The 13992-nt window shown below is 42.4% G+C and overlaps 1 protein-coding gene across 1 annotated transcript in view; it reads left to right on the forward strand.

The window, feature by feature from the left end:
• The first annotated feature begins 1157 nt into the window (after positions 1-1157).
• LOC126095432 (uncharacterized) overlaps positions 1158-13992 on the forward strand; it is a 133128-nt gene continuing 120293 nt past the window's right edge. The window contains exon 1 of the mRNA XM_049910226.1: positions 1158-1286. Coding sequence (XP_049766183.1) covers positions 1158-1286 — 129 coding nt within the window. The remainder of the gene's footprint in view (positions 1287-13992) is intronic.

Here is a 13992-nt window from a genome sequence, read left to right on the forward strand (position 1 = left end):
ATAATGATCTTCAGATATGATTAATGAAGACTTGACGAAAGTGATTTTTTTTTCAAAAAAATCGCTTGTAAGCAGGAAAACTGGAGGACTAGCTCTGTATCAGACTTGTAACAAGATAAAGCGGTATGCATCATGTTGCTAGTATGATATACAGGACATAAAATACCGTCTGAGGCTTGCGATCATTTTTATGTTAATAATTGGCAACCAGTGCTGTACAATCGCAATAAAGTCATGAGATGTTCAATTGACTCTTTTGATAGAACATGCTACACGTTTCGGGATTACACCTATCTTCAGACATCAGAAACTTCAGCTCCTTCCTAACCAACCATTCGTACAGCCTTTACAACTCAAAGATAGTGTCGAATAACATATGACTGCGACACAAACAGTCTGCTTCAGGACTGCTTGTGTCGCAGTCATATTTTATTCGACATTTCTTTGAGTTGTCAAGGCTGTACGAATGGCTGGTTAGGAAGGAGTTGAAATTTGTGATGTCTGAAGATGGGTGTAATCCCGAAACGCGTAACATGTTCTAATAAAAGAGTCAATTGAACATCTCATGACTTTATTGCGATTATAAAGCACTGGTTGCCAATTGTTATTATGTTGCTAGTATTCTTACTTTACAAACGATGACTGCGTTCATTTACAAAGCAAAATTATGAGCTTTAACAGTTCGTCGTTAATCAGAACGCAAGGTGGTCATTAATTGTTCGAAACTAGTAATCAATTGCGACTGTACGAAAAGTATTTTAAAAATATTATTTTAATATAGGTTTATGGTATTCAGAGGACTAAATGAGCTAATTGATAAGTAATGAAATATACTGTTTCTTTAAAAATAAAAGAAGAACTTAGGCAGTAAAATAACACGTTTTCCAACACTCCTGCTTTATTAATTGTTTTTCCTTTTAGTTTTAATTGTCTTCTAGCGAAACCAACGGGTAAATTAATGTCCAACATTGCTTCAATTGGAATACAGCGAAGGAAGGAGAGTGGGTGTGAAACGATAGCTGCGGATTCAAGTCCTCCTACGATGTCGCTCTATCGGTCTGGAGGAGTAATCGCTCTCTTGCCGAGAAACAAGGCTACTCGAGTATGTAATGAGGACTCAGTAGCGGTAGCCGATTCCAGGTACACGGAAGCTCCAGATGGTCCGTTGCCGCACTTCGGCTCGTAGAGGGACGCCCTGCCCGCAACAGGGAGAGGACAAGCCCATTGAGTGGTCAGACCCGCACACTCGCGACAGACAGGGACAGCTGGATGGCTGCGAGGCGCAGGTGGGCCGCATTAACCTCTGCGCTGATTTACAGCGCATTAGCGTCTCGAGCCAATTACGTGCACGGCACGTGCGCCTTGGCCGCCGCCGTTCTAATTGCCGCTGCTCCGTAATGCTCGGTGTGCGACGGCGCGGCGCGACGTGCGCCTGCCTAATCCTCGTTAATGATGGCCGTTACCAAAGCGGCGCAACGTTCGTCCCCTCCACGAACTGGCCACACTTCTGCCGCGGCAGTAATGACGGCGACGTGACGGCTAATTGGGGGTCGCCATTGACTCCGGACTCCTGCTCCCGACAGAGTCCCTGTGTCTGCGGTGTCTGAAGGCACAGTAGAGCGCTTCTGGGCCGAGTCTTTAAGAGAGAGAGAGAGAGGGCGTTTGATGGTGTCTTTTCCTACAAATCGGCTCATAACCAAGTATCTCGCGACCGATACTGATACCTTCTATATCACTAATAGGATGATTCTACATCTACATCTACATCCATACTCCGCAAGCCACCTGACGGTGTGTGGTGGAGGGTACCTTGAGTAGCTCTATCGGTTCTCTCTTCTATTCCAGTCTCGTATTGTTCGTGGAAAGAAAGATTGTCCATATGCCTCTGTGTGGACTCTAATCTCTCTGATTTTATCCTCATGGTCTCTCCGCGAGATATTCGTAGGAGGGGGCAATATACTGCTGGGTGAAGGTATGTTCTCCAAAATTTCAACAAAAGTCCGTACCGAGCTACTGAGCGTCTCTCTTGCAGAGTCTTCCACTGGAGTTTATCTATCATCTCCGTAACGCTTTCGCGATTACTAAATGATCCTGTAACGAAGCGCGCTGCTCTCCGTTGGATCTTCTCTATCTCTTCAATCAACCCTATCCGGTATGGATCCCACACTGGTGTGCAGTATTCCAGCAGTGGGCGAAAAAGTGTGCTGTAACCTACTTCCTTTGTTTTCGGACTGCATTTCCTTAGGATTCTTCCAATGAATCTCAGTCTGGCATCTGCTTTACTAACGATTAATTTTATACGGTCATTCCATTTTAAATCACTTCTAATGCCTACTGCCAGATAATTTAAGGAATTAACTGCTTCCAGTTGCTGACCTGCTATATTGTAGCTAAATGATTCAGCTGCCCCTGAGTTTTATGCAGTGCCTTGAAAAACCAGGAGCGAATTTTTCATGTTCTCCTGTTCACTATGCGCAAAATATTAGTCCTACAGAAAAATGAACAATATCTTTTTCTGGGAAATACTGTGTAGTCAAATTTTGTGCTAGGATTTGTTTTCGGTGTAAGCCACGGTTTTCGAGTTATTCAAGAAAAACGCATTTGAAGGTCACTTTTGTACGTTCCTCTTGAATAACTCGAAATCGAAGGCCTCTAGTGAAAATGCGTCTCCATACAAAAGTGAACTACATAAAATATCCTACAAAATAGTCCTGCTTATTTTATCTCTAGCACTAACAGTTCGCGCGTAGCGAGCGAGAGAAAATGAAAATTCTGCATGCGGTTAAGGAGGCGTTGCGGGTTGCATAAAACCCATAGGTAGGGGCAACTGAAGCATCCCGTTTATTATAAAATTGTATGTATGTAAGCATATATGTTCACCACCTCCTCCTGGATAGATTTCAACCATATGTGGTACACGTACCACTTGCAGCACTGAAAGATCAAAGTCGAATCAAGGCTCCGGAAGTAGACAACATTCTATTAGAACTACTGGCAGCCTTTGGAGAGCCAGGCCTAACAAAACTCTACCATCTAATGAGCAAGATGTATGAGACAGGCGAAATACCTTCAGACTTCAAGAAGAATATAATAATTCCAATCCCAAAGACAGCAGGTGTTGACAGATGTGAAAATTACCGAACTATCAGTTTAATAAGCCACGGTTGCAAAATACTAATACGAAATCTTTACAGACGAATGGAAAAACTGGTAGAAGCAGACCTCAGGGAAGATCAGGTTTGGATTCCGTAGAAATGTTGGAATACGTGAGGCAATACTGACCCTACTACTTATCTTAGAAAATAGATTAAGGAAAGGCAAACCTACGTATAGCATTCGTAGACTTAGAGAAAACTTTTGACAATGTTGACCGGAATACTCTCTTTCAAATTCTGAGGGTGGCACGTGTAAAATAGAGGGAGCGAAAGGCTATTTACAATTTGTACAAAAACTATAAGGCAGTTATAAGAGTCGAGGGGCAGTGGTTGGGAAGGGAGTGAGACAGTGTTGTAGCCCATCCCCGATGTCATTCAATCTGTATATTTAGCAAGCAGTCAAGGAAACAAACGAAAAATGCGGAACAGGAATTAAAATTCATGGAGAAGAAACAAAAATTTTGAGGTTCGCTGATGACACTGTAATTCTGTCAGAGGCAGCAAAGGACCTGGAAGAGCAGTTGAACGGAATGGACAGTGTCTTTAAAGGATTATATAAGATGAACATCAGCAAAAGCAAAACGAGGATAACGTACACTGGCAATGGCAAGGAAAGCGTTTCTGAAGAAGGGAGATTTGTTAACATCGAGTATAGATTTAAGTGTCAGGAAGTCGTTTCTGAAAGTATTTGTATTGAGTATAATCATGTATGGAAGTGAAACGTGGACGATAAATAGTTTAGACAAGAAGAGAATATAAGCTTTCAAAATGTGGTGCTACAGAAGAATGCTGAAGATTAGATGGGTACATCACATAACTAATGAGGAGGTATTGAACAGAATTGGAGAGGAGAGAAATTTGTGGCACAACATGACTAGAAGATGGAATCGGTTGGCAGGGCATATTCTGAGGCATCAGGGGATCACCAATCTGGTATTGGAGGGCAGCGTGGAGGGTAAAAACCGTAGAGGGAGACCAAGAGATGAATACACTAAACAGATTCTGAAGGATGTAGGTTGCAGTAGGTACGGAGAGATGAAGAATCTTGCACAGGATAGAGTACCATGCAGAGCTGCATCAAACCAGTCTCTGGACTGAAGACCACATCAACATATCACTTGCTGTCTGGAAAAAAGCACTGTGGGTGTAAGAACCGCCTACCTCTTAATGGACTGGTGTGTGGGAGTGTAAAAGTAGTGCAAAGCATCGTGCGCAGGAACCCAGACTATATTCATCAAACATTTGAGAATGAGAGCACTTAACGACTTACTTGCTTTGAACTCTAAACATAATTTCAAACATTTACGAACGTTTTTCTCATTGATACTTCCCCCTCTACCCCCCCCTCCCCCCCCCCCACACAAAATCGTGACAGGGAAAAAGTTTATCGCTTAGTACACTTTCGCTGTTTATGTAGTAAAACTGACGCATTGGGCGTGACGTTTTATTGTATCTCTTCTTTGTTGCTTACTAACAGCACGTTTTGGTGGAGGTATCCACATATATCAGTAGACGTGAATGCTAAATTGTATCATTGTACGACATACAGTTACGGAGATAAGACGTCGTAAACAATGAGCGGCGTGCAATTTTGAAGAATCATGCACGACGTTTTAATGAATTACTTCTTTAGTATTAGCTCTGTTCGCAACACATTTTGCAGACAGTACACATATAACATTTTATGTAGCTGCAAAATTACATCACGAATACTGAAGTGCGTCAGTAATGAGGTTTTCTTAGGACGGAGAGCAAATTACTCAGTCTATACTTGTGCAGTAACAGATAATGAGAGCGACTTCCAAAAAACTTTAAACCCATTTTCAAACATTTTCTAAACTTTTCCTTGCTTACATGATCAACGTCAAATATTTACCACGTCAACTCACGTGTAAAGTACTCACAATTGCCGGACTATGTGGCCGAGCGGTTCTAGGCGCTTCAATCAGGAATCGGGCGACTGCTACGGTCGCAGGTTCGAATCCTGCCTCGGGCATGGATGTGTGTGATGTCCTTAGGTTAGTTAGGTTTAAGCAGTTCTAAGTTCTAGAGGACTGATGTATGTGTATAAGACCTACGTGTTCCGGTGGTGGGGGGGGGAGGGGGGTAGCGCAGGGAAAAATCTGGTTATCAATGCTGTGTGCCGCTGACAGTGATGCGGCAGCGAGTCGTGTGCGAAACGAGAGGCGCTCTACGGCAGCATACTACGCGATGTTTTTAAGACAGGTTCAAAGTGGTTCAACTGGCTCTGAGCACTATGGGACTTAACATCTGAGGTTAACAGTCACCTATAACTTAGAACTACTTAAACCTAACAAACCTGAGGACATCACACACATCCATGCCCGAGGCAGGATTCGAACCTGCGACCGTAGCGGTCGCGCGGTTCCAGACTGTTGCGCCTAGAACCGCTTGGTCACCCCGGCCGGTGACAGGTTCATAAATGCCATTATAACGTTGTAACCGTTACTGACCGTGGCCGCGGAGCTGGTCTGAGCGATGCAGGAAGTTGGCGAATGGCTGCGAAACAAGAACAGTATTTAACATTTAGTGACTCTGTCCCGGTATCACTAAGTGAGACGTCACGAAGATCGATTCATGAGTCCACGGTTGACTCATTTTTCATTTCTTCCTCAGCTGATCTAATGGTTAATTTCTAACAGTAATTTTTATTCAGCTGTGCTTTCCGATGTTTGCGGAATGTTATTAAACATTGTGCAACTTATCGAGGATGTTTTAAAAGAAGTAATTGGCACAGTATAACGGTAGAACCTTAAAATACCATACTTAAAATAATAATATATATCTTAAATTGCACAAGAAGTTACTTCATAACATAAAGTGTAATAACAGCGAAGAAAAGTAGATGTGGGCCATACCCTGTCAGCAACCACTGTATTTGTATAACCTAGGACTGATTCGGGAAAACAACAGAATATTCGTACCGACTTTGCCTAATCACACTCGAAAAATCTTGACACAGACGGGACGTTATCCCCTATTAATACTTGTGAGCCACTATTATCCTAAAGCTACCATGTAATTCGAATGTATTCATTTAACGTCGTGAGTGAATGGCTCTGTTTGGGTCAGTGAATTACGTTTGCAAAACGCAAGTGAATGGACAAAAAATGCGCCTGCACGTACTGATAGGACTTTGCCTGGAGGAAAGCACTAAAATGGTGTTTGAAAACCAACAGTTACTCAGTATCAGCCTTGAACACTTGCACTTTCCAATTCTGAATGTCACGCAGCAGATCACACCCAGACAGCAGTCAAGAATGTGTTCGCAACGGATAGAGCATTCATTGAACTTGTTTTCCTTGAATGCATGCTGCTCTTCCTCATGAACAGTTTCATAGTGGTCAATCACAAAACTCAGAAGCAAGCGGAGATACTACGATGAAAGTGTAAAACACCAGCTTGTTAAATGCAGGACGTTAAATACGTACTTAACGCGTTATGCCTTCTGTGTGATTTCGACCGTCGGCAGCAGCTTAATGCTACAGCACCGATGAGTGGGGAAATACGTATACAGCTTCCGCACCATCTGAAGCAGCCTGTGTGCTGAGAATCCTTCACGTTTTTCTGTATTGCAACCGTGTGGTCTATTTGTGGGACAAGTTAAATCATTATATCCAGTAATTTCTCAATCAAAAGTATCAAGGGAAAAGAAGTGACATTTGGTGCCTCAAGCCAAATATGCCTTGAAAAAATATACCACGTAGCAAAATGAACGAAAATACAACATGCATCTATTTTAGTATTCACTACCTCTGACCCGTGATAGTATTCTATTATCGAGGACAAGTACAATCATCTTCCGCAAGAGATCATATGTGCATTGCAAGAAAACTTATTTGCAACACGTAGATGGCCATTAAAATTTCAACAGAATGAAGATGGTACGAAACAAACGACAAATTAGCGTAAGGCGTCCTAAATTCTTGGATATGCACGTGATTAATATCTAGCTAACGAAGAGACTATGAATAACGCCAACTGCATTTAGTATTCGCTATACAGGGTGGTCAGAAACAGTCGGAAATGCTTGAAGTAGGTTGGAGGGTTGGTTGTGCTAAGGAACAATTTTTAAGGAAAAATTCTATACGTTGCGCCGTCGTGCGAACACATTCAAGTGGTCCGCCGGATACAATTACTGAGGGTTTTTCTCGTAGCGTAGATGATAGTGCACGAGACTGTTCAGCCTCTGGATATGGTTTGATCCACTCTACTATCCCATCAACCATTTTTGTATCGCTTCCTTGTTCGCTTTTACGAAACCAAATAAAGAAGACGCGTGGCGACAACGTTTCTGGTGCGCCTCTAGAATCTTCGTACAACGGCCTGATTGCCTAACATCAGTGCTAATTAACTCGGAGACGGTGTAACATATCGAAATTTTTTCCAAAATGTTATTCATCAGTACAATTACAAGTTCTTCAGACGGTTTCTGATCACCCTGTATAGAGAAACATTGTACATCCAGCATCTCATTCGGAAGCTATATTTGAATGTTTGGGCCGGCCGGAGTGGCCGTGCGGTTCTGGGCGCTACAGTCTGGAACCGAACGACCGCTACGGTCGCAGGCTCGAATCCTGCCTCGGGCATGGATGTGTGTGATGTCCTTAGGTTAGTTATGTTTAAGTAGTTCTAAGTTATAGGTGACTGTTAACCTCAGATGTTAAGTCCCATAGTGCTCAGAGCCATTTGAACCATTTTTTGAATGTTTGTGTCTTGTGAGAAGACGGTGTAATAGTGCGTCCAAGCAGGAGAAAAGTCTACTAGCTCATGTCGGAATTTAGGCCTATCCAGATTGTAGTTGATTCTGCGATATCGTGTTTTTCGCGTTTTGTTAGTCGGGATCCCACATGTTATGCGAATACGGAAACGATGGGTAGAGGAGGGCCATAGTCATCGCCATGAAACATCTCAACTGCCCCACGTGACTAGGGCTCGAGAGGACTGGTTTGCTGTTCGCTCAACCGCACAGGACCGTACTGCTACGTCACATACTCAGTCAACAAATGGGGTTCTTAACAGCAGACTGCCTATCCACAAGGACAGTGTGACAATGACTGGATTACCAACGACTATTCATTTGAGACTTCATCTGATGTGTCATCAGACACAGGTGAATCAATGGTGCACCCCAAGATATAGTGGGACACAGAAGTAGCATTACATTCCAGTGTTGTGTACAGCATGATGATCGACGATTTCGCGTGTAGAGGCTGCAAGAAGAACAAACGCTGTCACTTTGTATTCATCATCATGATCACATAGACACAGCTCTTTGGGTGATGTATAGGATACCATACGGTGCACAATACAATCATCTCTGGTACGCACAACAATAATATCCAAAGCAAACGCAACCTTTCTGATATATTCATACCTGAGGTGTTGCCCTTCAGTCGCGGTCTCGCGATGTTTTCTTTCACGAAGCCAACGCAAGATCGCATGTTGCCTGTCCTGTCCTGGCCTATCTGGATACCGAAAATGTTCAGCTTCTGTGGCCAACGCGTTTCCAGGTCGTTGACCATTGAAAACATCCGGTTGTCTGTTGCTAGGAAACTGACACGCCGCTATTCGTCAGCCACTACAACTGTTAAACCATAAGGTGGCTGCTACGCATGCAAAGTAAGTAAAACTACAGTATTTTCTAGCCTTAGCGACGTTTCAGTTTTATAAATAATTCAGAAGCCAAGATTGCTTAAATACTGTTTACTGGTAACCGGTTTCAACACACTATAGTTGTTATCGTCAGTTTTAATGGGCTACAGTGCATCTCTCGCCGTCGATGGTACGTCACATTCTAGCCTTCCGCTTTTCCCCTGTCGTTCGATGGAGACTTACTCTTCTGACCCTTACTGTACGTCAGGGTGTTTGGTAGCCTATAGGAGTGTCGTCAGACGCTTATCGACTCCTCGACGGCCCTTACTCGCCCCCTTGCAAGGCGCACACACTGGAACGAGCTCCATTCGGTACGGGACAGCTGCCAAGGCGCTGCGCGCACAAGGCCCCGGACTGGCAAAGCCATTAGGACAGCAGTCAGCGCGCACCGTCTTTTGTTCGGTCGTCTCGTTAGGAATGCCACCTGGTTCTGCCGCTGCCGTTGCCGGCACTTGCTCTAATTGCAGCCTGTGCGGTCACAACAGCCAGTATTGATCGGTTTGACATGCGTTCGCCCTTGTAACTACGAGTGCTGCAGATTTCGCTTCCTTGAGACGAGTTTCAGCTTGTTTGCGCCGACTTTTCCGTGACCAGCCTTTCGCGGCTTTTATCGGTTTCAGATAACGTGTCACGGAGAGTTAAAATGAGCTAGTGACTGCCTCTAGGAACCTATAAACGGTGCCACAAAAGCGAGTACATCTGCACAACATAAAACAATTTACGCCAAGTATTTTTCGAATGTGATATGGTCTTGGAAAAATAATATCTTCTTACCTCTTGTTTCCATTCTCTATTTGGTATCACAATAGTCTCACCCTTCTTACCGTAATTATCTCTAACCAAAACAGTTATTAATGTCATTTCCTATACTAATCGAGGTTGTCTCACGTACGAAAAATTTTCAGTGTCAAATGCTTTTATTCAAAACATAATTCTTACTTTATTTTTTATGTAGCGTAAAACACTGAGTCTAAAGCCCCTTTAACATAAATTCTTCTCATTTCAATTATACAGTATGCAAACAGCAACAGACTGTGTGGAACACTACCAAAATTCTCTACATAGTTCATTTCACCTTCACCTTTGGTGCTTGAATACTTACTTGGATGTTACCTAAATTATGCAATACTTTTACGTTTGTACTTTTTTTAGACATCCACATTTTGTAAAGCATTACACACATACTAACAACACATGCATAATAACCACAAATTATCTATACTGTTTACATTTTAATTGCATCATAATAACAATTACAATAAAGTATCTATAGTTCAGGTGAGTGATGTACTGGGAAAACAAAATTGTGTAGAAAATAAGGTCGTTGTGTGACAAGCTTTTTGTAATAGGGACAACCCCTGTGGCCGAGCGGTATTAGGCGCTTCAGTCCGCTACGTTCGCAGGTTCGAATCCTGCCTCGGGCATGAATGTGTATGATGTCTTTAGGTTAGTTAGGTTTAAGTAGTTCTAAGTCTAAGGGACTGATGACCTCAGATGTTAAGTCCCAAAGTGCTTAGAGCCATCTGAACCATTTTGTAATAATGTATACAGTGTTTAGCGGGTACATGTGCATATATTTTAGTATGTGTGTTGAATTTTTTTTCTCTGCATGGAATGCTCTTCCCACAAAAATGACACATAATGTACTACCTCATGTTTTCTGCATGGTCCTAATGTACAGTAAGTGGACGACGCCTGTAAGTATAGGAACCCGTTTTTTGTCCAGGCATCCACACTTCAACACCTGAGCCGTTGCCCAGGGGAAAATAAGCATTAATAGCCTGCTCTTGACACATGTACTAGGAGGTACTAACCGACCTAAAAACGTACTGCTCCTAACAGCTGCAGTTATTGACTTGCAAATGAAGTAAATGATGAATTGATATTTTTCAGTACAGGAGTCTCAGTCACAAACAAAAGTATCTGCACTTATACAGATTACTCCCTTTATGTACAAATGTACATAGTTTTCAAAACATTATTTCTACGTTGACATGATAGTTTAGTTCAGTGAGCTTCACATCAGAATATGAGGTGGATCGCTATCGCCATAATCTCAAAGTGTCTATTCGTAACGTCAGTTCATATCAGTTAAACTGAATAACTATAGTGGCCGGCGCTGTGGTCGAGCGCTTCTAGGCGCTACAGTCCGGAACCGCGCGACCGCTACGGCCGCAGGTTCCAATCCTGCCTCCGGAATGGATGTTTGTGATGTCCTTAGGTTAGTTAGGTTTACGTAGCTCTAAGTTCTAGGGGACTGATGACCTCAGAAGTTAAGTCCCATAGTGCTCAGACCCATTTGAACCATAACTACAGTGATTGAACCTAAATCCAGCTAGATCAGATGTTTCCTACTTTTGTAGTCGGGAAAGTAATGATTTAGGGTTATTCTTGGCTGATTAGAGATGTACTACTTGCTGAGATAGAATTTATTTCTGGTTTCTTTAAAACAAGCGTTAATTTCACCAGCGATTGGCGGGTACACGTCATTTGATACTCGAAAAGTAAGGAATTTTAATTCTCGGGTGAAAAGGGAGAGCCGGCCGGAGTGGCCGTGCGGTTCTGGGCTCTACAGTCTGGAACCGAGAGACCGCTACGGTTGCAGGTTCGAGTCCTGCCTCGAGAATGGATGTGTGTGGTGCCCTTAGGTTAGTTGGGTTTGATTAGTTCTAGGTTCTAGGCGACTGATGACCTCAGAAGTTAAGTCGCATAGCGCTCAGAGCCATTTGAACCATTTGAAAAGGGAGATGTATATTGTGTGTTTGTATATAAGTATATACGAAGGTTGGAACTTTAATAGTGGCAACTATTTATTTACAGCTCGTACAAAATAGATACGTATTTCAAAGTTTTTGGGTCTTCAAAGTAGTCACCAGCATTATGTATAACTAGTTTCCAGCGATGTAGAACTCGTAGGATACTTTTAGCAGTGCCAGTTGTGTTGACAGTTCGAGCGGCGCGGTCTATTGCCCGACGAATTTGTATCAGTTCTGAAACGAATGCCATGAAGTGTTTCCTTCAGTTTAGAAATAGAGTTGAACTTACGAGAGCTGAAGTCAGGGAAGTTCAGAAGGTGGTAAAGCTCTTAGCAGCCCCATCAGTCAAACAAATCACTAACAGCTTGCACTGTGCGTGCTTGAGCATTTACCTGCAAAATGATGGTCAGGTCCTACAGAAAGTGTCATTACTTCTGTCTCTATGCTGTTAATTTTTGGAACACAACCTATGACCAGCTTAGAACTTCCAAATCGCTGTCAACGGGTTAATGCTGGTGACTTCTTTGAAGGTCAGTAAAACTTTGAAACACGTATCTATTTTGTACGAGCTGTAAATAAATAGTTGCCACTATTAAAGTTCCAACCTTCACATTATGTATATGCACATCATGTGTATGTATATTATGTTTCAAGATTTACAGAATACAGATAAATTTGAATTATATTCCTGCTTTGATTAACATGCTCTGAAAAGAATAAATATTATTTCATGTTTCCATTTATTTGTACGTGTTTCCCAATTTTTCTCACTGACATTATTGTTGGATTTGACTTAGGCGTTTACATCGCACACCAATTGGTTTCCATTGTTTCCCAGGTGACGTATCATTTCCTACAAGAAACATGGTTTGTGTATCTTATCGACACAGAACGTCACTGTTTCTAACTATATTTTTTCGTTGTTGGGTTTTCATCAGACGTTACCTTCCATGCAAATTCCATACCAGTTATCCTTCACCACCGCCAAAATAGCATCCTCCGTACCTCAACCGGTAGAAACGAATCCTTTGTGATCACTTTTTTGTCTGTCTGTCTGTCTGTCTGTCCAACTGTTAAAATTTATGTCGCACTTTAATGTCTGCGGTCTCTTGGAGGTGTAAATAATTGAAGTATCTAAGTAAATGCAATCAGAAGATACAATGTCGTCGGCAAATTTCAAAGATTTTATTTTTTCTCCCTTGTCTTTAATTCTTACTACAAGTTTTTCTTTTGTTTTCTTTACTGCTTGCTCAATATATAGGTTGAATAACTTCTGTAAAGTTTGGAAGGTAGGAGACGAGGTACTGGCAGAAGTAAAGCTGTGAGTACCGTGCGTGAGTCGTGCTTCAGCAGCTCAGTTGGTAGAGCACTTGCCCGCGAAAGGCAAATGTCCCGAGTTCGAGTCTCGGTCGGGCACACAGTTTTAATCTGCCAGGAAGTTTCATATCAGCGCACACTCCGCTGCAGAGTGAAAATCTCATTCTGGAAACATCGGGTTTAGTCTGCAACCCTGTCTCACTCCTTTCTCAACTACCGCTTCCCTTTCGTGCCCCTCGACTGCCATATTGTTTCTGTACAAATTGTAAATAGCCATTCGCTCCCTGTTTTTTATCCCTGCCACCTTTAGAATTTGAAAGAGAGTATTCCAGTTAACACTGTCGAAAGCTTTCTCTAAGTCTACAAATGCTGTAAAAGTAGATTTTTCTTTCCTTGACCTAGAAGTCGTAGAGTCAATATTGCCTCGCGTGTTCCTACATTTGTCCTCAATCCAAACTGATCCTCCTCGAGGTCGGCGTCTGCCAGTTTCTCCATTCTTCTATAAAGGATTTGTGTTAGTATTTCGCAGCCGTGACGTACTAAACTGACAGTTAGGTAATTTACACGTCAGTCAACACACCCATTCTTTTGAATTTGGGTTGTTATATTCTTCTTGAAATCTGAGGGTATTTCAGCTGCTCACCATATGGAACTGTGTTGTCATGGCTGGCCCTCCCAAGGTTATCAGTAGCGCTAACGGAATGTTCTCTACCCCCATGGCCTTGTTTCAACTTTGTCTTTCAGTGCGTTGTGAAACTCTTCATCAATATCATATCTCCCTTCCCATCTTCCTCTACGTCCTCTTCCCTTTGTAAAGGGAATAATATTTTTTTTTTGTAGTTTGTTGTCTGACTATCTATCTGTCTGTCTGTTCACACCAGTTTCTCTCAGCAGCGGACAGACATATCTAGTTGAAATTTATGTCACGTACTAAGATCTATGATCCTTGGCCGTGGAGGAAATTAAGATTTCTATGTCAATCAAATCATACGGCCATTAATGTAATATATTTCGATACTCGCCAAATCACTCCCGTCAACCTAGGATGATGCTGCTCGGCAAGAAGTAAGGTTCAGCAGTAAAACAAA

This window comes from Schistocerca cancellata, chromosome 8 (genome assembly GCF_023864275.1).
Source record: "Schistocerca cancellata isolate TAMUIC-IGC-003103 chromosome 8, iqSchCanc2.1, whole genome shotgun sequence".
Classification (NCBI taxonomy): domain Eukaryota; kingdom Metazoa; phylum Arthropoda; class Insecta; order Orthoptera; family Acrididae; genus Schistocerca; species Schistocerca cancellata.